The following is a 27,687-nucleotide window of genomic DNA, read 5'->3' as shown; positions in this document are numbered from 1 at the left end:
AAATCTCTAGCCATGGTCATTCAAATTGAGAGAAAAAGAGTTCTCTAGGAGAATATGATTAGAGCGACACTCGAGTAGAAACCGTTTGGGTCTAACAACACTATGTCTGGTATACGGTCTCTAGGATATTAGATGGATAAGGGATTATAGATACACGGTAACTAAGGATAGACAGGTCCAAAGGATTAGATTCTCATGTATCGTCTAAGGATTGCAGCGTAGTTTCTTAGTACGTCCATAGTCGGTGGGTTAAGTAAACTATTATAATTCATTGAGCTAGAAGGAGTTCTGATAAGTATGACTCATGGCCAACTCGATGTTGGGCCTAGAGGGTCATATACATATGGTAGGCGTTACGATGAGTAGAGGTTCGGATATGAGATATCCGTTGGAGCCCCTATCTCATTGGATATCCAATGAGCCCCTGAATTATTGGATCATATGGATGAGATTTAATCAGAGTCAATGAGATATTATTGGATAGAGATCCACTAATCTAAGAGACTTGGGTAGTTGGATGGAGATCTAATACCCAATATGACAAGATGTATTAGGGTTAAGTTGATAGGGGCCTCTATAAATAGGAGAGAACTAAACAACCTCTGGTTATCATCTCCTATTCTCATTTCCCCTTCTCTTTCTCAGATAGCAAGTGTGGAGTTTTGAATAGTGAATTGAGGAACATCGTCATAGCCTGTGTAGATCATCGTTAGAGAGGATGACGCTTAACCTCCTTCATCATCTCCTACAGATTTGTAGGGATACATGGATACACGATCTCTCTAGGTAAAATATAATCTTTCATATATGTAGTTTTCGATTTTGCATATTTTGCGCATTAATCTTCGCACGAAGACGAACACCTTTTTAGGAAATCTAGAAATTTTATTTTTTATTTTTCCGTTGTGCATGTGATGTCACTCTTAGATTTTTCTACATCAATCTCATAATGAATAATATTAGATAAAATAACACCAACTTATTAATTATTTATTTTAAAATAATTTTATAAAAATACTATCAGACCTTAGGATATTATTTTTATCATTATGAAATAAGAAGTTAGAACTACAAAATATTGGTTTATTCATCTTAATGCTTAAAAATTTGAAAATCAATCACAAAATAAAAAATGAAAGGTCCAAACTCTTATATTAAAAAAAGAAGAAAAAAATAAATGTTTAACTGAATAAACTCATTAGGATTTGATCATTTGCGCATGTAGCAAATTATATTAATTCAAATAATCAAGTTCTTCTTATATACATCAATTTAATCATCATATTCTATGAATGTTTGATAATTCTACTTCGAAAAATTTATAGTTGTTGAAACGACCTACATAATATCTGGGAATAATAGAGCTAATTTAGATATAGCAAATTCTCTCTCTCTCTCTCTCTCTCTCTCTCTCTCTCTCTCTCTATATATATATATATATATATATATATATATATATATATATATATATATATATATATATATATATATTATTTAATTCAATTAATAGTTTTCTTTTATGCTTCAAAGCAATACTTTACCCTATTCTAGTTTTCATATCCTAATCTTTATGCTTCTAAAGAAATCATAAAGCTAATCGGGGTAATTAGATACCTTGTCAAATCAGCCAAATGAACCTAAATTAGATTGGTAAGAGTAGGTAGATATAAATATTTAAACACCGATTGGGTCGAATATTTGTTGATAAATATTTAGTCCATAAGTACCAATGCTAAAATTATCGCTCAATAATTATATATAGATTATTTATACTATTTTATTCAATGATATCAAACAGTATTTGTATTTTATATATCATATCCATTAGTACGCTACCAAAACAAACATTCCAAAAAAATACTTTCTTGATTTTAAAATCATTGTTCATGCAACAAAAAGTAATCTTTCATACATCATATATTTTTTCGTACGTTGTACTATTGACTTTCCGATGAAATGATAACGCAAACGTAGGACACAAAGTCACACGAACCAATATTAATCTGGTATTTTTATTGAAGAAAAAAGGGTAAATTTTTTGAGAAATTCTTTTTTATGTTTTTGCACAGAAATTTGCTCATTTTTAAAGTGCATTCTTTTTATCATATTCTCTAAAATATTCATAACATGATACAATAGTATTAGAAAAAAATATCATTGACGTCTTGATCATTCTGACGTAGTTTAATACATAGGAATATTCAAGATACCTCTGAGATGGATCCAAGGTGGAACTATTATGCTCCGAGATGGTTCTGATATAGCCCTATAGTGATTTTGAGAGGGTTCTAAGGTGGCTCCGATGTAGTTTCGAGACAAAAGTGTTGTACTCTCGACGTATCACCTATACGAAAACTAAGGAACGGTAGCATTTTTTTAATTTGATCCCTTCGATGCTTAAGCTAGTAATCTGAAATCCCCAAATGTGAGTTAAAAATCGTTCTCCTCCCGAAATTGCTTTAAGATACATTTTTATATCTTTCAAGAAGAGGAAAAAAGTTTGTAATTGTATTCTCTTATCATAAAAAAAGAGAATAGGGTTTAGGATTACCTCCTCTTCATAAATGAAGAGAAGGAATTTTATATTTCTTTCTCTTACCATAATAGATGAGATTGAAGTTTGTACTTCTCTAACTCTCCATATGTAGACTAATGGAGAATGACATAAGTCTTGTGTAGTTTCACTTACTAAAAAATTTCTTATCAAATAATAACTTTGATCCTATTTGGTGAACCGATTCATGGTCAATCCATTTTACAATTCCTCAATTGAAATATTTTTAATATACTTATAATATTTTATAAAAATATTTAAAATATATTATAACTAATACAAAAGTCTTCATATTTGATTACTTTTTATAAACTAATAAAATATTTATTTAAAATTATAGTTTTATATATGAGTTGATTTTCATTAATTTTTAAGATAGCATGTCTCAATTATAATATTTTTGAATAGATTTACGATAATGGAAATATAAAATACTATAAGTCCATTAGAAAATACTATGATTTATCCTATAAATCTTATACATCATAAATTGGATCTAGATTATGATAAATAAGGGACGCTTTTCGAAAATACGAAAGAGGGACATCTCTCCGGAAAAAAAAAAAAAAGAGTTTACCCAAAGAATAATAATTTTTATATTAAAAAAGAGATAGATAGATAGAGAGAGAGAGAGAGATAAATTCCATGTTGGTTTTGACGACTTGTTCCCTTACGTCCCAACTCCGTCTGCTTCGCCTATAACCTCCATGGTGCCTACGCTCGCCGCCCTATTCGTCATGGTCTATCGCCCCCGCTTATTCAATCTAGACCTCGACGAAAGCCTTGAGCCCCACATGGACGACCCCGCCGACGAGCCTCTCTATGTTCCCGACGACCCCCTCGACAGCATACGATTCCTCTTCGATCCCTTGGACGAATCCATCGTTGCTTCCTGGAAACCAGAAGTGACCGAGTTCTCCGTCGCAGAAGCCGCCGAGGTGCTCCGTCCTGATTGCCACACCGCCGTACCAGGTACGCTGAGGAGGCCACGAAGCCAACATCAGCCACGGGCGCGGCGTCTCGACCCTATGACGTCAGCTCCCGGCGGTGTTGACGGTGCGCAAAGGCGATCGCGCTCTCTTGACCCTTGGGGTACAGCTCCCGCGGACGTCGGCGATGCTCGAGGCCGCGGCCGAAGGCGGCGTAGGGCTCGCTCGTCGACCCGCGAATCTCTCGACGCTGCCGATGACCCGATAGCGAGGGATGAGAATGTCGGCGACGGCGAACGCATCTGCAGACATTGTGGCACGACGGAGACGCCGCAGTGGCGATCCGGTCCCAATGGATCCAGCGAACTGTGCAATGCCTGCGGCATTAGGTACAAGTCCGGCCGCCTGTTTCCGGAGTACCGGCCGTCTACAACTGCTACATCCATAGACAGCAGCAACTATTCCAACAGGCACAGCACTATAATGACAATTAGACAAAGGAGAGAGAATGAAAGACGAGGAAGAGAAAGAGGATGATGCTACTCCTGTTAGGGTAAACAGTAACATGATATAGTACTCGGTCTTCCCATCTCGTCACGATTATTGTTTTAGTCTTTTAGCTTCTTCCATCGTAATTTGGATTCCTTGGTTTACACAGGTGTATATATCGTTGGTATAATGAAAGCATGAAACTATACTTTAGGCCCCGAGAATGTTATGGGATACAGTGAAAAAAGTAAGAAGTAATTACTGCAGCTTTTCTAAATCTACAAAAGTTTTTTACACTCATAAAAACCCTTAATAATTTTTTTTTTTTTTTTACACCCACATAAATCCTATTGATAATTTAAAAAATATTTTCCTAAAATTGAAAAAGAAAATAAAAGAGAAATTTTGCATCGTGGATGAATACATTGCATTCACCCATGTCGGTGATGAATATTTTATCTTGTAGTTCCTCGCTTGAACGTTATCTACTTCCATTTGATCGTACAACATCAACTTATCTAAGAGATCAAATAAATCAATTTTCAAAGATACGTAAAAGATAACCCTATTTATCTCAACCTCTTATGAAAATGACAGTCTATTCTATTCTATTCTATCATTATTTTCAAAAACTAAATATCCTAATATCATCATCTAATCATCTCAACTAAATATCCTAATAACATCATCTAATTCATAAAAGGTCTATTACAAGAGAATTCAATAGAAAAAAAAAAAAAAAAAAAAAAAGAGTCTATGAGAATGTCTTCAAGACACTTCCATCTGCGACGCATCTTTGTTCATCCCCGTCCTGCATTAATGTAAGAAAGATTTTAATGATGAAAATTGTGTGTAGGAATAAGATTATGCAATTATCATGCGTGATATAACTTCATACGCTTGCAATGCGATCAGTCCTCACAACCTTTCTCGTTGATATATTTTTCTATATCCACTCGCATCCCAAAACAAACAAACAAAAAAAGGGTTAGCTTCCACATTCTATGATATGAGCAAAGCTTGATGATGTACAAAACACTAGCATAAACTTAAAAGAACAAAGAATAAAGAGAGACGAGTTTCAAGTTTACCAAATCCATCTATCAAAAGTTAACGTTTTGAAATCTCATCTAATAAATTTTAGACGGTTTTCATTGGTTTAATTCATAAAAAAAATATTATAGGATTGAATATTGTGTTCGCCACACGATCTTTGTTTTAAAAAGAAGGATGATCAAATAACATGTTAGTTTAAGCTATGTTATAATCCAAATTTAAATTACTTGAAGTAGAGATAGGATAAAATGAATTACCATAATTTAAAGATATATATATATATATATATATATATATATATATATATATATATATATATATAGCTAAAAAGGGTGAGATGATTAATATTAAGGGTACATGAAAAAAAAAAGATAAAGAATGATTAAAACTAAAAATAAATGTTTAAATAATCTTAACTAATAAAAATATGAATTTTTATATATCTCGACGATAGGCGATTTAAGTGAGACTTTATGGCCTTATTGTTGCTATTATTGTTGGAGGAGAGATAGAGATGAATTGAGTAGGTGAGAAACCGGTGGGTGAAGTTTTGCAGTGTCGAGGCGTCGGTCCTGTAGTGGCTCTGTGTGAACTCCAGCAGCTCCGCCCATGTAAAGTCCGGGTACTTCCTCGGCACGCCGCCGCTGCCGCCGCCGCCGTCGCGACCGACCAGCAACTCCTTCGCCGGCCGCACCACCTTGTCAGCCTGCGGACACACGAAGAAGGCCAACGACCGCCGCCTTCTGTCCCTGTTCACCACCGCCCGGTGGAGGCAGCTCTTGTACCTCCCGTTTGTCAAAGCCTGCACCAATTTTAAAGCGCGCAGCAGGTTGCATGTGCAGGTGACGACCACAACTACGTGCATGACGACTTAAGGAATAGCATTAAGATCTTCTTTGGCATGGGGAAGAATACCTCTAAAAAATATTAGTATCATTTAACAAACATAATCTATTTAAGATTTCATCAAATCCAATGAAATCCATTGATTTCATGAAAAAAAAAACTCTTCTTCTTCTTTTCAAGCTTAAAACGAGCATTACTTATCAGCTTCACTTGTCTCATATACACCCCTCAGCTGGTCCTGATCAATGTCAGTACATCTCTAAATTCTTGAGTCATTAGAGACACATCATCTTAATTCTTATCATCGGTGAATAGGCTCTAACATCATCTTTGATAATTTGAGTCCAGTGAAACTAGATCAGGACCAATCATTCATGGAGGTCAGACAGCAGTACAGGAGAAGTGCTTAAGCTCATACACTGAGTAGTAAACTGCTTATCAATCTCTTTGCAACTTGAGATTATTCCTAACACTTTCATGTATTGTGGCATTTGATGTAGAAAAAGAAATTATTGGTGGTATCAAGGCCAGCACAAATGTGTATATGGTAAAATTATGATATGAACATGGTGGAGTAGTACTACTGGACATGCTTTTCTCTGTGCTTAACAAGGTATTCACGTACCATGAAGGTGTCGCCTATGTTAATGACCAGGGCACCGGCGATGGGGCTCACGGACCGCCATTTCCCTTCCGCGAACACCTGCAGCCCGGCCACTTGGTCCTGATGCAGAATGGTGAGGGCGGTGGGATCGCTGTGCGGGCCCGTCCCCAGCGTCAGCTCCGGCTCCTGGCACGGCGGGTAGTTGTTGCACCTCATGATGGAGCTCCCGTCCTCGAAGAAGTTCCTGTAGTAGTCCCTTCCCATCCCCAGGCTGATCCCCAGCAGCTCCATTATCGACAGCGACAGATCCTTCATGGCCGCGCAGTACCTTCGGTGCACCCTCCTGCATGCATGTTTCGACACGATCGCAGGTCGTCATCCAGCTCTCAGAGCTGACGATGAGAAGTGCAGTGAGATTGCGTGCGTGGTACCCCATCGGTTGGAATTCTTCCCCAAGCTTGGACGTGATGTAGTCCACCACGCCATCCCTGTTCCCGTTGTAGTCGTAGGCGAACGATAGCGTCTCCTTCCACGGCAGCATGGAGGCGAAGCGATCCGCGTGGGCTCCGACGTAGCCCCACGTGCTCCCGGGCCGCCGCCGGGCCCTCAGTTTGGTGCTCAGGGGGAGCTCGAAGAACTCATCGGCGACGCGGAGGGCGTCGTGCAACGCCGCCGCGTCGACCTTGTGGTTCATCACCTGGAAGAACCCGTGGCTGGCGCAGGCGCCGCGGATGGCCGCGGCCGTGCGGCTGGTCGAGGCCGCGTCGCCCTCGAGGAATCCCTTAAGGTCCACCACCGGCACCTCGAGCTCTTCCGGTTGGTGCGGCCTCTCGCAGCGAGGCCAGATGAATGCTTCGGGTATCTTGGATTGATTCTGTAGGACAGAGGGGTCGAAGACGACGACACTGTTACCGCAGTGGCTTTGGCCCTTGTCGAGGTCCAAAGTAGCAGGAGAGGAGTCCATGGAAGAGAAGAAGGATGAGAACGGAGTGCAAGTTGGAGCTATTTGTAATGGCAGCACATAGAAGGCGACAAGAGAGGAGGAGGTGATGGAGGAAGAAAGAAAGGGGACGTACAACACTTGGTGTTTGGATAAATGTGGCGACGCTAAGCGTAAGCTAAGTTGGAAGGGAGAGGTGAAGGTTAAGGCCTTTGGTATTGTCGAGGAGGGTGTGTGCGTGGGAATCTCTGGTGAAGCTGAGCCAAAGCCTGGGACGACTGACGCCCGTAGTTGTCATCTATCGTCTTCCTTTCAACTCTTCTTCTCTTTCCTTTCCTTGTCTACGTGGAACTCGGTTCCTCATCAGTGCCCTCCTCTCCACCACCACAAGAGCTGCTCTGCATGAGCATCCACTGCAAAGTTTTACTTGGTTCCCAGACGTGTAGCCATAAGAGAACAAATAGCTTTGGAATTGCCGAGCATGTGACTTTCTCAAACTAAATAAACTCCACCATGGCAGAAGTAAAGCTCTTCAAAGAGTCGCATCCCCTCTGACACATTGTGGACGAGAGGTTTGATCACTTGTCTTGGCAATGGCTCCAAACATATAGCACTAAAAAACATTGGCTTAGGCAGGCATACCAACATGCAATTTTGGTGGACCTCCACCTAAGTTTGTGCTGAGTACTGATCACAAGCTGACGATACTTGGAGGTGTCTTTTCCAATGCAAATTGAATTGGATTTGGTGCAGCACAGTGGCCATTTTCCTGAGCTTGTCTTTACTTGTAACTCTCTCTCACATGGACTCGTGCATGAACTTGATCCTGCACTGGGAGTGTCTCTCAAGTGAAGCAGCTTTAGGAGCATTTTAGTTGATCCTCCAACATCATGATCTGCTCACCAAATCCCACACGGATGCATCTCATCAAACCCCTGGTTTGATGTTTCTTGCACCTTGTCGTCTGTGTTCTTGTGGTTTTTCTCTCTGTTACTTGTCTACTTTCTTCTAATTCCTGTATTCTTCCGAGTTATGATCTAAAACACACTCATTTGGAAGAGAGACTGTGAGTATGAGTTCAGAGATGATTTCTCCCAGCATGGAAGAACCATTTTATCCAGCAAGTTGTGTGTCATCTGATTGGTGTCTAAAGTAGTAATCTAGAATTCCTGATCTCTATGTATCTATTACTGACTTAAAAAGTGTAAAGGGGAAAACATACTCAAGTCTCAACCATTCTATTGAAGCTTTAGGTTGCATTGTATAGAATGATTTACCGAAAAGCTTCGTCAGTTTCGAGAGTGAGGAGTTCCTTTGGAGTTGGACGTTGTCGATGTTCTCTGAAAGAAGTGAAGAGGAGATTGTTTTTGTAAGCTAAAAATTAAGAAAAGATGAGATGAGTAGGATGAAGGAAAGAGGTCGTCAATTCATCTAATACAACTATTTTTTTTATGGTGTTTTGGGCTTTCCAGTATATGGGATGACTAATGGCCAAATTGATGAAGGCTAACTAATATATGGGAAAAATAAATTAAGCTGAAAAGAATATTTTTTAAAAAAATATATTTTTTTATTTTAAATTATATAAAAAATGATGGATCTACTCAAGACTCTTCATCGTCTCATTGAAAAATATCTCAAATATAATGAATATTTTTCACAGCACTATAGAAGATGATAAAATGAGCGTAATGTTCGTCACATAATTAAGGTTAATTATCGTAACGAAAGATATTCTCTAAACTAGATTATTCTAACTATATATGATTAGATACTTTTAAATTATAAATAGAGATATGAAATAAGCCCTCAGACAATACTAATCTTCTTGACACTCCGATTCTTATTTTAGGTTCAAACTAATTTGAGCATTGAAAGGGTCTTGTGGTGCACATCTCAATATAGTTTTATAAGAAATGTTAAGATCAAGATGATAACTCCTTACCAATATCCAAGAACTTTAGAAAAAGGGTTTAGGTTAGGTTTCAATATGTTAGAAATTTTTTTTTTTTTTAACAAAAGATAAAGTAGCGCAAAAATAGAATACAAGCTCTTGTGATAACCTATCAAATTTTTTTATCGACTAAGCTAGTCAGTACTTTTAATTTCGATACATTGGATTATAGATTAAATTTGACACTAATATTTAGTTCAAGCTAATGTTTATAATGTCGCCAAAGCCTTTATATTAGTTTTCTAACAGGATTTACCTTCAGTTGATCTCATCATAAGTCAATGATATTTAATGCATCAAGTTTTGAAGGCTTGGAATATTTTAGCTGCTACATAATGGAAAAGACATAGTTCCTTCATATTCTAGACATGGTTTGGAGTCTTTATAAAACAAAGGCCATTATTTCTGAAACACTCGGGAAAGGTCTAAAACATTTGCAAACAGAGCGTTTCATGTGATTAGAGATTTAACACATTTCCCCCCAACCCAAATCCAAAGAATTGATAGTAAAACACAAACCTATAAATTAGCGAACACTCCATTGAGAGAAACAGTAAGAGCATTTAAGGTGTTCTCATTGTGTCCTTGTTTGTCATAATATGAAAACACATGTTGTATTTACATAATAATAATAATAATAATATCATAATTTGAAAGACTTCCAAACTTGAATTCTTCCTCCAAGCAATTTGATTTCAAGAATCCAAAAACACTTATTTATCCAGATAATTACTTATTTGAGTTCCATGGTTAGGAATGGAGGGAGGGATTTTCAAGCTGTATCTCTCTCTCTCTCTCTCTCTGTGTGGGTAATTAACTACCATAATCCTTTCATTTAACATTAGTTGCTGGTCACTCTTGACTTCTGCGAGAGCAGCCAACTACACATTTAATTTAAAACAGGTTACCGGAGATGCCATAAACACCAGATGAAGACCAAAATGATGCAAAAAGAACTTGATCTGCCAATATTAACATCACATCTCAAGGATTCTCAAACATGGAATTATTGGTTAAAAGAATATGATTCTACATTCAACTCATAATCACAAAACACTTCCTATACTTGTATTGTCAGCATTAAACAAAAACGTTGGAAAATAATAGAACTTATATGGTACACAGTAATAGGAATGAGGAAAAAAAAAAAAAAAGATAAAAAGAAACTGACAGCTCTCCAAGACTCATTTGTTCTAAGATAACGATGGCAAACTTGCCTCGACTTCTTTTGGCCTCCACATTGTCTTTTGGACAAACAACAGTCCTTCATTTTCCTTTGAGTAAGTCATTCTGACTTCCCACTTCAATGATTTTGCCATGCTCTCAACCTCTTCTATTGTCTCTGAATTATCCCTTACAATAAGCTTGCCTTCTGGTCTCAGTATCCTATCCACTTCAGCAATCACTGCCCGTAACTTACATCTGCAAAGAAACAGTCCCCCCCAAGAAAAACAAATTGGTTAGGAGATAAAAGAACACAGATGTACCTTCTCCAGGTTGAAGTTATTTGTCTTTGTGTTCGTCACCATGAGTTCAGAATTGGTAACGAAGCTCAAATAAGCAAATACATAGCTAAAATTTTTAACATGAGACTGATGAATACACATATAAAATGTCAGCTCTGACCTCTTCTTTATTTTGGAGAAAAGATGATCTGCATGAAGTAGATCATATGATCTAGGATAGGTGCTGAAAGATTCACACCAGTCATGATACATTCCAAACAGTCCACGCTCATAAATTAAAGGAAGAGTATCTGGTGAATCAATGGAAACAATATTCATGATCCATGCGTTCGCTTCTTGCAAAGCTGCAGCAAAACTGAAACAAGCAGTGATAAGAAACATCATTTGTTTCATGATATGTTGACAATTAGCTGAAGATGGCAATCCTGCAAGTACTAATAAGGAAAATAAGCTATTCATAGTTTCATAACATCTTTTGTCACAGATTTTATTTACAGGGTTCTTATGTTCATTTGGAAGTATAAGACAACAGCTAGAAAACTACATGAAGACTAGGGCATGAACAAATAAGTAAATGCTGAAAGAATGTTGCTATATATATTTACTACAACAGTTTCACTGAAACAGCCATGACATGCTTCTCATATTATGAATTCTATTGGCATGCCTAAGGCAATAAATATGTATACATATAGTTTGTTGGGTTGACAAAAACCATAGTTATTAAAACCAGACTGGACCAACTGGTCCAATCAGAAAAATCAGGAATCGGATCCTTGACAGTCAAGTGACCATAGTATCCTTAAATATGATAATATAGCATTTATGTTTTTGAGGATACTGATTGGAAAATAAAAAAAATAGATGTTTTCTCAAAGGGCTTATTATCTAACTCCTTTCTCTGATAATCTCCTCTATGATTTTTCTCAACTTTATCCTTTTTGTTTTTTCGCATTAAAATCATCATTTACTCTTTTGTTATCTACCTCTGTTTTTCTCTCGCTTTCGTCATTTATTTATCTTTCTCATAACCTCTCTTCCTTTTATTGTTATCACTGTCTTTGTTTTCTTTCACAATTATTCTTTATAATTCTTCTTTTATGACAACACATCATATGAGCTAACCTATTTTTGTTGTCAGCCACAAATTCCATGTTTTGATTATACAACAAAGAGGCATTTTATGACTATATTTTTGTTATTATTATTTTTATATAATATAAAAGTATGTTTTTTAAAAAATTATCTTATATTAAACCTATTGTCTGACCGCTTAATGGACCACTGACTCAAGGCTCAACGGGATTGACGTTTGACCTGAGTATAATATATACGAAAAAATTGCAGTAAAAGAGAGAAAATAGAAATGCATGTTTTCACATACCCTCCATATACGGCTCTCATATCCATCACGTTTCTCACCGCAGACCAGTTGATTCCCAATCCCTTCATATACGATTTGCTTACAATATGCTTCCAAAGCTCAGTGTCTGCTTTGAAGTCCTCTGGTGCAGGCCTTCCATAGACTCCAACCTGTGAACTATTCAGCCAATATGGGACATTATCCAGTCTCAGTGGCCACTGCTGTGGCCACTGCGAGCCCCGGACATTAGGATCTACGGGCAGTTTGTGCATGCATGCTTGCAAAGGGATGTTCCTGGAGAAGTGCAGAACATTGATTCATTAAAGGCACATTAAAATGCATACTGAATTGAAACTAAGACAGATGCATAATCTCTTAAGAAGAACTTAACCAGGCTGCATTTGGATCATCAGAACCTTGGCAGAGTGGAGGGCTGTCTTCGGTTCTTTTGGCATAGCATTCATTGTCTGAAGGCTTTCTGTATATTGCCATGCCGACTTCATTGATTCGATCCTTCGTCTTATTCACCATATCCCAGCACATGGATTGTGTCAATGCTGTCATGGCTGGCAATAGTTTCACATTAGAGTTCAGTGATCCGATAGCTACTTTCTAATCAGAAAAAGCATGACACCAACATCCTCAAGGAACAAACTTTCATTAGTAGTCTTCTAATCAATAGCAAAGATTTAATGGATTCATTTGAATTCTCCTCCTTTTAGTGAATATTCTAATTTTGTAGAGATTGGAGAATGATAAAATATAACTTTTCAGCTTAGTGTCACATCAAGGGTAGATGAAGAATTGAACTGAATTGAATTATAAGGGTTTGACAGGTATAGAGTATCATTAACTTGGCCTAATGTTTTTGGGTTATTTGGTGTTAGGTATATTAAATTAATAAATTATTTTTTCATCAAGTCGGATTATACTTTATAGTAAACGATATCAGAGTCAATCTAGCATTGGTTATCCTATCTCATTAAGTCATAACAAAAATTATTAGTGTCAATCTAGTATTGGCATAGTAAAGGTCCAAATAGTAAAGAGATTTGTATGGATGAGACATGAGGCATATCACAAGGTTAACCCACTAGTAAGAAGGGAGATTGTTACTCCCTTACTAGAGTCTCATATGAGATAAAATATCATCAGCTAAGGTCATGATATAAAATTGTAAAAATAAACCTGATCTTTTATTACACGATTTTTTAGTACTTAAAAATTTTGAGTAAGTCAATTAAAAAAAATTACCTTCCCAAATCTCAACATCCTCTGGAATTTGTTGATAAACTGGTGTAGCAGACCATACGAAATAACCACCAGGACGCAACATTCGATTCAACTCCAATAAAAGCATACCACCTGCACAATACATGTTACATCCATTATGGCACCAAAAATAATCTTTGAAACATAAATCTAAGTCTTGATTTGGAATTACCTTCTATATGCCAAGGGACCCTACAACGGGCACAATGGATGACATCAAAAACCATTCCAGGGAAAGGAAGTCTTTTAGTGCCCATGACAGCTGATAGAGCTGGAATTCCTCTTTCAAGAGCAAACTGCACTTGAGCTTCATGCTCATCTTTAGGAGCAAACGACATGGTAAGTACATCTCTATCGAATAGAAATCCTCCAAAACTAGCGACCCCACAGCCAACATCCAATACAACACGACTTTTCTTTCCCCAGGCTATATCAGGCATAGACTATTACAAATGCAAAAGGATAATCACAATTATGATAATAATGTTCAACAAATAGATGTAATTTATAATTTTAAAGCTTCTAAATATGTTGGGTTTTCCTAACAACTTAATTGAGATTTGAAGGCACCTTAACATAATCGTTATCATAGTATCAAAGGAGGTTGTAAGTTCAAAACTTGGATCTGTCCCTCTCTATTGCATCCGATGTTTGATCAGTATTTGAGTAATGTCATTTACAATATCATGCATCAAGCCTTATTTAGCTTGCATGTACAAGGGGATATTAAATCTTGCTAATATATCGGGTCATTTTCAACACTTATGCAATGCATTAAGTATGACATAAAGTTATAATGGCTTCTCCAATAAAAAGGAAGATTTTGATAAAAAATTTAGTTGAACAATGGTAAAGTTGGAAACAAGAATCAACATAAAAACTAGCAAACAATGTTTCAGATCCTTCTTCCAGTTTAGACACACAATGCGGGACCTAAAAGGAACTTGAGAATGTCTCCAGGAAAAAGGCTTTGTTGCAAGCATTTCTTTGTAGCAACTATAAGCTAATACATGGGCATGAAAGGAGCATCAATTTTCATGAAAACACTGTGTATGAAGGAAATTGGTGCACAAAAACAATTTACTAGTTGTTGGGTAGCCCAATAAGCAAGAATAAGAGAGTAATAGCAAGTGAACCTCCTGGATGAAATCAATGTAGTGCAGTGCTCCATGTATGAACTGAGTGCCTCCACCAGGAAAAGTGAGGAATTCTCCAGACACTTTCACCCAATTTTGATGGCCCTTTACGGCTGCAAGCTGGGAATGAGGTACATTGTGGTACCATATCTGCACAACAATGAAAATGAGCATTTCTCTTTGTCTAAATAATGAGGCAAAATTCCACTAAATGAGACACCTTGTTCCTGCTATTTGGCCACTCAATGGGCCGTTTGTATCCTTCTGGCAGAGGAAGGAGACAGGCAGGAGCTTCATCAGGACAATGCCTCTCTCGATGTTCATAGTGCTTAGTGCTTCTAAGCTTCTTGATTGCTTCCTCGTTGTCGAGGCAAGGGATGTAGTCAGTTCCGGCAGACACATTGCAGAGTTTCCAATTATTCCTAGTACCATGTTCCTTTGATGCAGCTTGCACTGCTTTCTCCTTCTTCGACTCGGTAGCTTGTGTAGACCATGCGCCATTCTGGGTACTGGTTTCGTTTAGCAGCTCCGACTGAGCTCCATCAGGAAACACCTCAGGAGAAATCAAGTCCTTCGCTTTGCTCCCTGCTGTGATCTCATTGGGTCTTTCTGCAGCCTCCTTTCCATTGTTGTCATCTCCTTTAGTCTCATCTGAATTCTGCTCTGAGAACTTCTCACCGAACTTACTGTCTGCTTTCTCTGTAATTTGCTGGTAATTCTCTTCTGTGCTCTTGTCTTGGCCTTCTCTGATCATTTCTCCACCCTCTGTTTTCCCAGTTTCATCCGAATTCTGCTGTGAGCTTTCACTTTGTCCATCATCTGTCATTTCATCAAACTTCTGGTCTGCTTTTTTTTCCTGCCCACCATATTTAGTTTCTTCAGAGTTCCCTTCCGTGCTCTTCTCTTGGCTTCTCTCCTTGCCATCGGTGACCATTTCTCCACCCTCCGCAATCCCGTTCTCGTCACTATATGTCTTCTTATCTGCTTTCTTTACCTGCCCACTATCTGTGGCTTCTTGAGAACTGTCTTCCGTACTCCCGTTTTCACCACTATATGTCTGAGTTGTCCTGGTGTTATCATCCATTTCGCTTTCTTGGGGCTTTTCCACCACGTTCTCGGCTGCTTTGTCCTGCACATTCTGGTCATCCAGTGACTCCGACCTCGTCTCAGTGGTAGAATCCTTGACGTCGACGTTGGCATCTCTTCCTGTTGCTGCTGCTGCTGTTGCCGCTTCATCGATGACATCCACTGAGCTGTCCTCACGCGGTCCCCGATCGGTCTCGGAGACTTGTTGCTTCATGTCCGACTTGCTCTCCGGCGAGGACATGTCGATAGGGACTACGGTGGACGACGAGGTCATAATCCAAACACCAACCAAGCAAAGAGCAATGAACGCGACGAGGGTCACCGTCGAGCAATGCGACGACGACCTCCTTGCGTCCATCATGGCGCTCCTCCTAAATGCCATTCTTCTTCACACACGATTACTAATGCTCTCAATCTGCGTCTCGAAATCAAAGGTAAACTAGAGTAAAAATCTACATACAACATCAACAAAGCACTCGACAGAGAACAAAATTAAGGAATAACGAGAAATTGAAATATAGGAATCAAAACACATTCTAATTAATACCTAATTGCAAACCAGATATTGAATGACGACAGAGGATAGATGAGAAATTTGGGAAATACAGGTATTTTAAATCACTCTCTCTTAAAATCTGTTACTGTAGCCACCCTTTCTCTTTCGATCGCATTGCATCATCCTTATTTATAAATTAAAACAATTTTTTTTTAGATTTTAATTTAATATTCCAAAGAGTTTTGGGAGAACACCACAATCGAACATTTTTTTGGCGTGCTGTCGCTGGAAACCTGCGTTAATGATTGTAACAGCGATGGAAACAAAGTACAATATGTTAGACAATTATCCTCCTTTGCAAGAAGGCATAAAAATCAAACTTCCTTTGCACACGCTCGGAAGCCTTCATTCAAAACTGAGAAGACGCCTACCTCGCCTAATTCCATCCGAAGTAATGATGGTAGCACGCAACTATCAACGTATCGGAAAAAGGCTCACCTTTCTTCAACTCAACGACGCATTGGATCTACGAAGACGAGGAAGAAGAAGAGAAATAGAGGAGGATGAGAATTGATTGCATGCGAGATTATTATAAGAGACGGGGAGCGGATCTGTAGAGCAAAAGGTGCTTCTTTTCTATTGATCGAGAAGAAGTTTTCATGGCGGGGAAGCGGAAGAGGAAGGTTGAGCGTCGAGCGAGAAGAGGGTGGCCACACGAGCCCCGGGTTTAAAGGCGAGCGAGGCGCAACTTATACGTGTCTCAACTAAGCATGCGTCGCTTTACCCGCTCCATGCCTTTCTTTTTCCTATATATTTATTTTTTTTATTGATAAAAAATTTAATTTGATTATAGTTCAAAAACGCAGCATGGATTGAAGTTGATAAGATGAGTGACTCATTAACTTGATGGGTCTAAACCATCTAGAATACGTAGTTACAAATTAATGATATTATACATCCAAGAAGCCCTCTTTATCAGCAGGTTTGAAGTGTTACAATCTCCCCCCACATATATTTCTACCATTTTTTATATTAAATGATTTTTAATCCATACATATTTCATATTAGATAATTTTGATCAAAATATATTGAATGATTGTTGCGCTTTGTATGTAGTAATTTATCATTGTTACTTTTACGAGTCTCTCATGAGACCTGTGATAGCATTCCAGCCATGAAAGAACAGCATAGTAGCTTATCAAGAAACTTCCAAGTAGCATTTCGTACCAAAATACTAATGAGAAAGAAAACCTGTTCTACTCTTGAAAATTAAAATGCACCAAGCTCATTTCTCCTTGTTCAGATTGTAATAGAAAAGGATGCATAATAACCTTGTAAATTTATTTTTGGAAGGAATACAGAGTCACAAGCTTTAGACCTCATAAGAATCTGATACGCAATATTATTGTGATCTTCGAAGGACCACTAAAGGATATGATACGTCGTCCCACTAAAGGATTAATCATATGCAATATGACTGATATGCAATATTATTGTGATCAGTCATATGCAGCAATATGACTGATTTGATACGTCGTCCCACTAAAGGATTAACCCCTTGGCCATCCAAGTATAGCAAGAAGAAGAGCTATGATGCTGCCGTTGATCAATCCCCTAAGAATTTTCTGCTTCTGTGGTGTATATGGAGGGTATCTAGCAGGAGCTTCCCCACCAAATCCACGAGATAAGACAGCTTTCTTGTGACTAAATGAGTCAAATGAGAATTTGCCATGGTAAGCCCCGATTCCACTCTCACCTACACCACCAAATGGCAGATGGGGATTTGCAAGCTGCACAAATAGAAGACATTATTATTTCAGTCACAATAATCCAAATATTTTCCTAGTTGTTTGTTTCTCATATGGTCTCATCTGATATAAAAGTAAATGAATTCATAGTTAGCAGCAAACTTACAGGGATGCCTACACATAGAGCATTTATCTCTTAGTATCAGAAAACGGAACTCACATGCAAGGCGGTATCATTGATGAGCATTCCACCAGCAGATACAGTTTTTACGAACCGCTCTTCTAATCTCTTGTCCTTGGTGAAGAGATAGGCTGCAAGAGGCTTTGCCTTTGAGTTTATAAAATCCAAACAATCTTCCACCTCGTTAAACTGAGCAAACAAAATACAGAATGTATATAAGGAACTACTGTACTCTGCAGATGATGGCTTCTAGTTTCTCATATCTAGGATACTCTCCAGTATCTAGGATACCCAGACAAAAGGGTGAATGTAATTTAAAGTGCATAAGATAATTTATATAGCATGGAGAGTATCTTACTGTAATGATTGGAAGTAAAGGGCCAAATATTTCCTCCTTCATTATTAATGAATCATGTGGAACATCTAACAGGAGAGTTGGGGCTATCTTCCTGCGGGGATATGGGATGGCATTGCAGTTTAACTGCTTTAAATTCATTTTGATTAGAAATTTATAATATTTGATGCTTACAGGTGCTTTTCATCCTGCTGGCCTCCATATACAATTGTGCCGGAAACCTTCTCATCATCCAAAAGGCTTGTCAAGCGTCTGAAATGTTTAGCATTTACAATGCGAGACAAATCAGGCGATTCCAATGGATCCTTCCCGTAGAATTTCTCCAAAGTTTTTTTCATAGCATCCACCTGTAAATGTCAACAAAGAAATAATAATTAGAATGAACAATATACAACTGCTCATTAACTTACATACTAAAACTGCTACCAGTGTTGGAGCAAATGATTTTGTTGTTAGAATATAGTCTGGAGCAACACATGCTTGTCCATTATTGCATCCCCACTTGCCCACAGCAATTCTCTTTGTCGCAACCTTAAAAGATCAAGCAACAAGCACACATCAGCACCAAAAAAGACTAAAATGCAAGTCGATATGTGTTTCATAACTAAAATGCCATTATTGCCAACACATAGAACCCAACAAATGTACCCAGGAAGCAAGTAAAGAGATCATTACTTTAACATTGACATTTGAATCCACAAGAACAGGACATTTTCCTCCAAGTTCCAAGGCTACTGGTGTCAGATGTTTCGCAGCTGCAGTCATCACAATGCGGCCCACTTTTCCATTACCTGTGGATTTTCCAGAATGTTGCCAGTTAAAGGGCAAAAGCCAGACTCTTCAAACTCTTAAAGGGCATAGAGATATAGAGAAGGATGTTCTAAGCTGAAGAAATCATCAAAATCACAAGAATATTTAAACAGTGAAACTGTGCTGTAACAGCTTTAAAAAGTAGAATCTCACGTTAAAATGTTTAATAATTCATGAAGAATTTAAAATTTGAAGTTAAGAAGCATAGTGTAGCAAGTCAAAACCTGTATAGAATATTTTATCCCACTTTTGCTCCAGAAGTGCTGTGGTCTCAGGGATTGAACCCTCTACTACTTTTACACAAGAGTTATCTGTGTATTTCGGTAAAATTGTTGCGAACAAGGATGATGTGGCAGGTGCAACTTCTGATGGTTTCAGAGCAACGGCATTGCCAGCCGCAATTGCGCCAATTACAGGATCAATAGACAACACTAGGTAAGACAGAAGAAACTTAATGTTATTGCTCCTGAGAAAGAGAGCATCAAGGTTGTATCAATGTCAAAAACAGTCTCAAATGTGATTACCACAGGAAAAAGAATATCAAAGCAGAAAAATTGATAGACACAGAAAATAAATGCACAAGATCGAGGCCATATCAACACTAGAATATGAACTGCTTTCAGCAAAGTGCAACTGACACTAATAAACCTTCTAAGTGCAGTCACTTCATTTATCCAGTGCCAAGCTAGCAATCAAAACAGGAGTAAACAAACAATTCCCCAGTTTGGTGATTTAAAATAACCCAAAGCATGCCATTAAATAAATTGGGATGACATATCTCTGAGTGACAATACTAGATAATAGAGCAAACTTTACTCATTCAGCTAAAGCTAAAAATAGGGTTAAACTTAAACAGACATATTATAACCAGCCTGCATTGGATAATCTTTCCGTGTAGCACCTAAAGATGATTAATGCAGGCAGCAGAATGCAAGGGCCATGTAAGAATCTCTTTAGGAAAATGGACAAACAAGTCAAGAAAATGTTAAATCTGTATAGGTCTATCAAAGGAGCTTGGACTTTTCTGGATACACTAAAGTCACAAAAACACTCCACAACTTAGAAAATAGATGGAGATATTAGCTTCAGGAGTATATGATATAATTTCCAGATATAAAGATTATCTTGGCAACCAATAATCAATATCATCGTTGGTGAGCAAGCATTTCTATGTAAAAGCAAACCCCTGGAAACATGTTTACAGAAAAAAATCAGTATAATCATCACAAGCAGACAACTGTGATGAACAAGCTGGGAATGATGTAACTACCTCTTACAAGAGCCTAATAAACTTCACTTCAAATTCATTCACTAAAAGCTGCCTTTACCCAAGATGACTTGGTAAACTGGAGATTCAAATTTATTTAGGAAAACTCCAAATCAAACTTAACTGAAACCAATCTGGAGGTAACATAAAGTGAAATATAGCAGAAAGAAGGAACCACAACTAGTAATAGATCTAGCAGCCCAAACTATGTTGGTGGATCTGAGCAAAATAAGATAGCAAAAACTCCAAATCCAACAATACTGTAAGTCTGAAACCAATCTAGAGGGTAGAAAATGTGAAATATAAAAGCAGAACCACATTAAGAGATCTAACTGTTTAAACTGTGTTGATAAGCCTGAGGAAAAAGAAAAAAATATAACCTCAATGACATATATACTTGGTTTTATGCACAAATAGCAGATTCACTAATTTAATACAAACCAAACAATGCACTTGCAATGATTTCATACCACTTAATACAAACCATGTTTTCCTTTTTCCTTTGCCCTCCTTAGTGTGAGTCTAGGTGCAGAGATCTTGTTACATATATTTAGAGGAGAATGCACAGACAAATTTTATTATTAGATAAATATTCTCATGTATTATCTTTTATAGATGCCATAGTTCCCAATTCTGCATTTATTAATGGAATTATTTGTACACCAAATGGTACATTATCCTCGACCATTTGGCACAACTATCAAGATTAATGAGAGCATAAGAGATGATCTGAGTAAAATTTATTTTGAGTGATTATATTTTATGCTACTGTGGCATTTGACAAGATGTTACAAACATCCATTGACATTTATTCTTGAAGCATACTATATAAGATTTATTAATTAAAGTGCATGACCTAGGTAACTAAGTTACAAGTTCATCTTATCATCAAAATGCATCATCACCAAAAAGTTCCATACTGTTGTTAATTGCTATATGCTCATTTTCATTAGATTCCTGTTATGTAACTTAGCAAAAAAAACTTTGAAAAAAATTTGCACTACATTCACATTGAAACAAATCTATTCATCCCAAAAAGATATCAACTGAAATTAAAATTCAAGCAATGACAAAATAAAGAATCAAAGATTTAGATTGTGGATCTCAATCACCATAAAACGTATAAAGTAGTAGTATAAGCTAGTAAAGGCTAATAAATTTTCCAATCAAAGCAATAATATAACAGTATTCTATAACATTAAAGTCATTTGGGAGTCACAAAAATACAGCTATATATGCCAAAGCTAGACATATTTGCATAGAACTTTGAGTGATAAAGTAATAGGAAGAGCAAAGGAGTGCTTTCATCCTACTACATTTAACAAGCCATCCTCAATCCTAAAAACACACAAAACACAGAGTCTCCGCTTACAAAATGGATAGTTCCAAGCTGAAATGACCAGCACAACACCTACGGGCTCTGAGACAATTTCCGCTGATGATGGAAAAGTTGTGATAGAAGTTGGCACCTGAAGAACTTGGTAATTAGAAGGTTGATTTTAGAAATTTCCAGATAGTTATGTTTAATTTTCAGCAAGAATGATATAAAAGACACCTTTTCGGGTTTCATCCAGCGTTTCATTTCTTTTAGGGCAAATGTACATGCTGCTTTTGCCAGTGAAATCTGCACCATGAGTCATTGATCATATACATCACAGTCTTTCTCAGAATACTTATTAGCAGAATTGCAACATGGAAGAGCATCAAAATTACCCATACAAAACCTATTGAACTTTAGAAACAACATGAAGTTTTATATATGCCTATGTTTCCGGATAATTCCATGATATAAGTAATTGTGGTGAGCGAGAAGAATAAGATTGCATATTTCAAGGAGAATCCAACACTTGGAAACAACAGTATTTCTATTGAAGTAGTTGTGACACATGCGGTTAGACATATAACTACCATCAAGCTTGTCAGACAGTTCAGGATTCGTTGAGTTTAATAACTTCATTAATCATATTTATTGGATTTACTGATAGCTTTACTAGGGGTTTTGGCCTAGTCAACATATTCAAAGATATTAATAGACATTTGAGCCACACGTTGACCAGGTCAGTTGTATATTTTTGACCAAGACACCAAAGTTCATTGACCAACAGTTACTTGACCACCACTGTACCAAAAACTATTGAAAATTCTAGACAGGACGTAATTGATAACGGCTGTCTTCTCCATCTTCCGAATTTTGCATCACATTCTTTTGTTCTCATTGTTTAATACTTTTACTTCATATCTTTTTAGTTGGGTCTTCTGAGACAAATGAGCTCTGGTATCTTGAGAAAAACTGAGGCACTAACACTGCAAAAAATGTCTGGATCACTCTTAGAAGAGCACAGTCTCTTGTCTTTCCAAGCTTGACTTCCTTATTATATATATTAATGTGTAAGCTTTACATGAACTTCTACAATCCATGCATCAATGTTATCTTTTCTTATGGTCCTTAAATATAATAGAACCTTTAATTTGCCACAAAATCCATACAACTATGTTTAGATGAAAGCTAATTCAATATCGTCCAGTTGTATAACTGCAAACTTCTGAGGACTGTGCACCAATAAATTAGGCGAATATACATCATAACTAGACAAAAATCATATGTCCACACAAGTAGAAGTCCAAAACTACAAAAAAAGAAAATTTTGGAGGCTTTTTACTAAGTGTTTGTTCAATGACTAAAATTCGGTGCTTGACTTACAGCAACCAGTCATAAGTCACACTCTTAATGTAATTTCTTAATTATCCCTAGCCCATTAATGCTGACAAAGTTTTATCCATTGGTACTTCCCACAGAACCTAAAGGTATGAAGTATTCGATATAGCTTGACAATGCTACAAGAATAGAAACCGGGTACTATTATTGGTATGTTTTATTCTACCTTATGTTCTTAAGCGAGTCTATCATTAAGAATGGCTAGCTCCATATTGTTTTTTATATTAAAAGATGAATTTTTGCATTATTGTCATGTGCTATGCTAAAATTAGTTCATCAGGCTCCCTATTGCTTCTAGTTCATCAATATATGAATGACCCTATCCATGGTCTTTGATCGAGTATAATCCATTTCGTCCATAAGAAAAAGACATGGCACTATTTCCTTCTTCGATAAAGATTACAATTATAAATAAGTGGTTTTTAATTATAATATGTAACCAAAAACTTCAAAGTCCATGACCCGGGGCATCAAAAGACTAATCCACTTAATTCCTAATCACACCAACTATTTCAAATGCAAAATAAAAGCTCCCATTATGAGATCGTACTGGCACATGGATCATAAATTCAACAATTATTGCCATTTGCATGCCATATTCCGGTCCACATATCAGTAACTATCAATTCTCAGTAACATGAACGGGACTTGTAGCAGCACAACCATGTCCTTTTGGATGAATTCAACTGAACAAGAAAGATACAGACAAGAAAGCATCAAAATTGAATGTAGAAGGATTAGGATTCGAGGACCTCGTGAAGGTAAGACTCCATATGGGGCTTGGCGAGGTCGTCGTGGAGCGCGGCCATGATCTCCGCCTCCTTGTCATCGATCATCCTCACGATTCCCTTCAGCTGCGCCGCCCTCCACTCGTAGCTCCGCGTCCTCCCGGACGCGAAGCCCCGCCTCAGTCCTGCCACCAACACGGCCGCCCTCGCGCCGTCGAAGCCTACCCCCACCGCCTCCTCCTCCGCTGGGTTCTCCATCGCTCCCAATCCCCAAAAGCTCCAACTCCACGATCCGCAGCAGGCGGTTTTAGTATTTATATAGACGACGTTAAAAGAAGGAAATCTTTTTCCTTATCAGAATTGTCCGCGATCTTTTATTGCGTGCTTTCGATCTCAATTGTATTGGATTGACATCTATGTGGCCCAAAACACTGACCTCTCAAAATTAAAGCTTTGACCTATATATATATATATATATATATATGAAAGAAGTTATTTACTTCGGAAATTTTCCCGAACGATCCCTTTTTTTTTTTCTCTTTTAGTCTAAAAAATATTCTTCATTGGACATTCAAAAATAGTCGACTTTTTTTTTTTTCTTTCATGATTATAGTTTTTTTTTAATATATATTTACAGTATTTTTTAAAGATAAAAATTATATAACTCTATTCAAAAATATTAAACTAGACTAATGTATCCTATGAACATTCACATTTCGGGATAAAAGAACAGTAAAACACTGATCCAAAAAAACAAAAAGGGGAGGCACCAATTAGGAATAATCTAAAATAAAGAAGTTTTTTTTTTTGAATTCACCCTATATTTATATAGTATTTTTTAATTAAAAATCCCATATTTTTAAATTCCCTCCAACAACACTCTCTATTTCCATAATATCTTTAGAGAATTTTTTTTATCTTTTTTCAAATGCTCAAAGTATTTGCCTATCAAAAAATAGTTTTTTTTTTTCCGATCGATTGTATTCAGATGTATATATGAAGATCTTAAGTGCTGAACACTAGTTTTTTTTGAAGTATTTATTATTTTTATTTTATTTATACGAGCAGTATGATGATGGTGGTGGTAAAAAATTTGCAACTTGCTAAGGCGTGGATCGAATCAATTAAAAAAGAATGATATACTATCGTTGAAGACGAGAAGGAGAATAGTCAATACCAGTTGCCCACTTATGGAATAAAATATAATTTTCCACACTTAATATCCTGACTTAAAGTTACAACTTTACTCACAATGGGCTCCACATATCAATAAGAGGTGAGAGAGAAATAGTCATCCAAATATTAAGATACTTTTGTCATTTGATATGATTAGTATTAGCTGATTCCTACTAAAACAACATAAAAAGCTTTCGAAATATTGTGATGTCAAATTATAATCAAATTATATATATATACATTTTATTTTGCAATAAGGATAAATTATATATATATATATATATATATATATTAAAAAGAGATTAGGAAGTCAAGGTTTGGTTTGACCGTGGCTTAGGCTTTGTGGTGGGGAAGACTTGACGCTAATAATTTGTTGACACATTGGTAGTGCTTTTCCCCTCTCCTTCCTTCAAGTCAAGAAGGGGTTGAACAAAAAAAGTCTGGTGGGGTCCGTGATGTCTCTCTCCCCCATGATTGAACGATTCAACTCATACATAGTTAAGAATGCTTGCTTGCTACGAAGAGTCCTCCTCCGTTTCACTCCCTCTTTCAATCTCGACCCTTCATCTATTCGGTGAAATTTTTTTATTATTTGATTCGAATATTGAGGGCTGAAATCGAAAGAGGGATGTGATATACGGGTTTTATAGTAAGCTTATAACATTCAAAAGTTTTTCTATGTTATGCTTAATATTGCATTTATCTTTAAAGAATAGGTAATTTATATAAAATATGAGATTTATTATTTCTGTTGAACATCAAGACTTTTATCTGATTTTTGTTACAAAGAATTATATAGTCTCTACTCAAATGAACGCATCCATTCTTATATTCAGCATGTCGTATCTTGATACTGTACTATGTAGGGAGAGAAAAGAGGGAGGAAGACGAAGAGAAAAAAAAAAAAAAAAGAGGAGACAGTAGTAGGTGAACCTGACAAGGTTAAGAGAAAAAGATATTACATATAGAACCGAATCAAATCATCCCTATTGGGTTGGTTTGTATATTAATTGATGATTGATAAATACCCATTGAATCATATTTAAATCATACTTTTACATTTGTCGATTGATTGATGTCTCTTAAACAAAATAAGCAATATTGATATATATCAGGATCCTTGTTAACTAAATTGATTTTCACTATATCGTGAGTATTTATTATGATCCAAAATGATGAGATAAATGATCTATTGATTTTATCGAGCTTAAATTATTAATAAAAATACTTAAGTTGAAATAATAATAAACTAATAGTACGCTCATCAAATTTTTATAAGTTAATAAAACTTACTTACTTCTAATATATGATTAATTGGAGTATTATGATTAATTGGAGTATTATAAACTTTCTCACTTAAAGATTTAATATCCTCATCAAAATCTAATATGACCTAAATTAGACTATGCATATGAGGTATAGTCGAATGATAACTTTATATCCCGATGAGTCATCTTACCGTCATGCTTGAGCTTCGTCATCATGCTATAATATGAGCTTGACTTGAATACCAATTATCATAATTTAATTAGCTAACTGGTTTATCAATTTCATTGAGCCCAAAATTATTAGCCAAAATATTTAATCTAAAATTTTTAAGAATATACTCATCATGTATTTATAAGTCAATATTAGTTCAACATGGGACTATCGATTTTTCTATCATACACTTAATGATGAGGCTCCTTAGATACCTCGTACATAATTTTATATCGATAAGATTTGGATCTCGTGATATTTCCATGGAGCATCAAAATCTCAATCATCAATATTACTAAATATGACATCCTCAATTATTCATTACTAAATTATCACGTGGAAGGCCCAATTATCGTACCGATCGATGATTTAGGTAGAAGTCAAAAAAAAAAAAAATCCAAATGCTTATTGATAAAAGAATATACTCTTGATATGGATTATATTATCTCTAAAACAGTATATAGATCTCATTATCTCTAAACACTTATGGTACGTAAGAACTTAAAATTAGTGTATTAGATAGAGTATATATTTTTGTCAGTAGTTGTATGGATCGATTGGTTAGATTATATATTAATAAAATAATATTTTAAAATAATAACATATTTTATTTTATTTTAGTTTTCTTTCATCTCGTCTTCTCTCTCTCTCTCTCTTTTCTTTTCGTGGTTTCTTTCTTCCTTCCTCCTACCATCGTTCTCGCCCCTCTTTTTTTCCTCTTTCTATACTATTTCTTTTCTTTGCTTTGCTACTCTTATCCTTCTTTCTCAGTCTTCTCCCATCGTGACCAAATCAATTGCAAAATGTGTCGTGACTTAAAGCTGTAGTAAGCCAATACGACAAGGAGCAATACACATCTAAAACACGTCATATATCCGTGAGTCGTGTCCTAACTGGAGCACAGGCTGTGGTACAAGAATTCCAACTAGAGGGTTGGATACTAAGCTTCCTGGATAAGTACGACATGTGTTGAGTCTTAATTCGCCACCTATGTTTGATCGTAGGTCGCATGTTGAGTTTTGATTAGTTATTAATT

The 27,687-nt window shown here is 36.6% G+C and overlaps 4 protein-coding genes across 4 annotated transcripts; 1 reads left to right on the top strand and 3 right to left on the bottom strand.

Moving 5' to 3' along the window:
* Positions 1-3,261: 3,261 nt before the first annotated feature.
* LOC135652970 (GATA transcription factor 9-like) lies at positions 3,262-4,020 on the top strand. The gene has a single exon (XM_065174368.1). The coding sequence runs from the start codon at positions 3,262-3,264 to the stop codon at positions 4,018-4,020; it is 759 nt and encodes a 252-aa protein (XP_065030440.1).
* A 720-nt stretch (positions 4,021-4,740) lies between these two features.
* LOC135652969 (gibberellin 20 oxidase 2-like) lies at positions 4,741-7,442 on the bottom strand. The gene is made up of 4 exons (XM_065174367.1): positions 6,910-7,442; positions 6,500-6,821; positions 5,499-5,830; positions 4,741-4,783 (listed from the first exon to the last, which is right to left on the bottom strand). The coding sequence occupies exons 1-4, from the start codon at positions 7,440-7,442 to the stop codon at positions 4,741-4,743; spliced, it is 1,230 nt and encodes a 409-aa protein (XP_065030439.1).
* A 2,991-nt stretch (positions 7,443-10,433) lies between these two features.
* On the bottom strand, positions 10,434-16,828 carry LOC135653273 (probable methyltransferase PMT26). Its single transcript, XM_065175066.1, has 9 exons — positions 16,690-16,828; positions 14,830-16,110; positions 14,610-14,759; positions 13,646-13,916; positions 13,456-13,566; positions 12,593-12,767; positions 12,223-12,495; positions 10,999-11,193; positions 10,434-10,794 (listed from the first exon to the last, which is right to left on the bottom strand). Exons 2-9 carry the CDS (start codon positions 16,075-16,077, stop codon positions 10,566-10,568), a joined length of 2,652 nt encoding a protein of 883 aa, XP_065031138.1. The 5' UTR covers positions 16,078-16,110; positions 16,690-16,828; the 3' UTR covers positions 10,434-10,565.
* A 683-nt stretch (positions 16,829-17,511) lies between these two features.
* Positions 17,512-24,320, bottom strand: LOC135653274 (aldehyde dehydrogenase family 3 member H1-like). Its single transcript, XM_065175067.1, has 10 exons — positions 24,021-24,320; positions 22,108-22,176; positions 21,925-22,021; positions 19,510-19,716; positions 19,151-19,266; positions 18,902-19,006; positions 18,650-18,822; positions 18,479-18,569; positions 18,160-18,309; positions 17,512-17,981 (listed from the first exon to the last, which is right to left on the bottom strand). The coding sequence occupies exons 1-10, from the start codon at positions 24,252-24,254 to the stop codon at positions 17,742-17,744; spliced, it is 1,482 nt and encodes a 493-aa protein (XP_065031139.1). The 5' UTR covers positions 24,255-24,320; the 3' UTR covers positions 17,512-17,741.
* Between the last annotated feature and the right edge of the window lie 3,367 nt (positions 24,321-27,687).

The sequence above is a fragment of the Musa acuminata genome, chromosome BXJ3-11 (genome assembly GCF_036884655.1).
Source record: "Musa acuminata AAA Group cultivar baxijiao chromosome BXJ3-11, Cavendish_Baxijiao_AAA, whole genome shotgun sequence".
NCBI lineage: Eukaryota > Viridiplantae > Streptophyta > Magnoliopsida > Zingiberales > Musaceae > Musa > Musa acuminata.
The sequence above is the reverse complement of the archived record's forward strand: the minus strand, read 5'-3'. Positions and strand labels throughout refer to the sequence as shown.

Coding starts and splice junctions, on each gene's coding strand:
- LOC135652969 (XM_065174367.1), bottom strand. CDS start 7,442: ATGGACTCCTCTCCTGCTACTTTGGACCTCGACAAGGGCCAAAGCCAC. Junction 6,822..6,909: donor GAAGAATTCCAACCGATGGG/GTACCACGCACG, acceptor ACATGCATGCAG/GAGGGTGCACCGAAGGTACT. Junction 4,784..5,498: donor AGCAACAATAAGGCCATAAA/GTCTCACTTAAA, acceptor ACATTAATGCAG/GACGGGGATGAACAAAGATG.
- LOC135653273 (XM_065175066.1), bottom strand. CDS start 16,077: ATGGCATTTAGGAGGAGCGCCATGATGGACGCAAGGAGGTCGTCGTCG. Junction 14,760..14,829: donor GGCCAAATAGCAGGAACAAG/GTGTCTCATTTA, acceptor ATTGTTGTGCAG/ATATGGTACCACAATGTACC. Junction 13,917..14,609: donor ACATTGATTTCATCCAGGAG/GTTCACTTGCTA, acceptor CATTTGTAATAG/TCTATGCCTGATATAGCCTG.
- LOC135652970 (XM_065174368.1), top strand. CDS start 3,262: ATGGTGCCTACGCTCGCCGCCCTATTCGTCATGGTCTATCGCCCCCGC.
- LOC135653274 (XM_065175067.1), bottom strand. CDS start 24,254: ATGGAGAACCCAGCGGAGGAGGAGGCGGTGGGGGTAGGCTTCGACGGC. Junction 19,267..19,509: donor GGATAAAATATTCTATACAG/GTTTTGACTTGC, acceptor GAAAATCCACAG/GTAATGGAAAAGTGGGCCGC. Junction 18,570..18,649: donor CAGCAGGATGAAAAGCACCT/GTAAGCATCAAA, acceptor ATATCCCCGCAG/GAAGATAGCCCCAACTCTCC.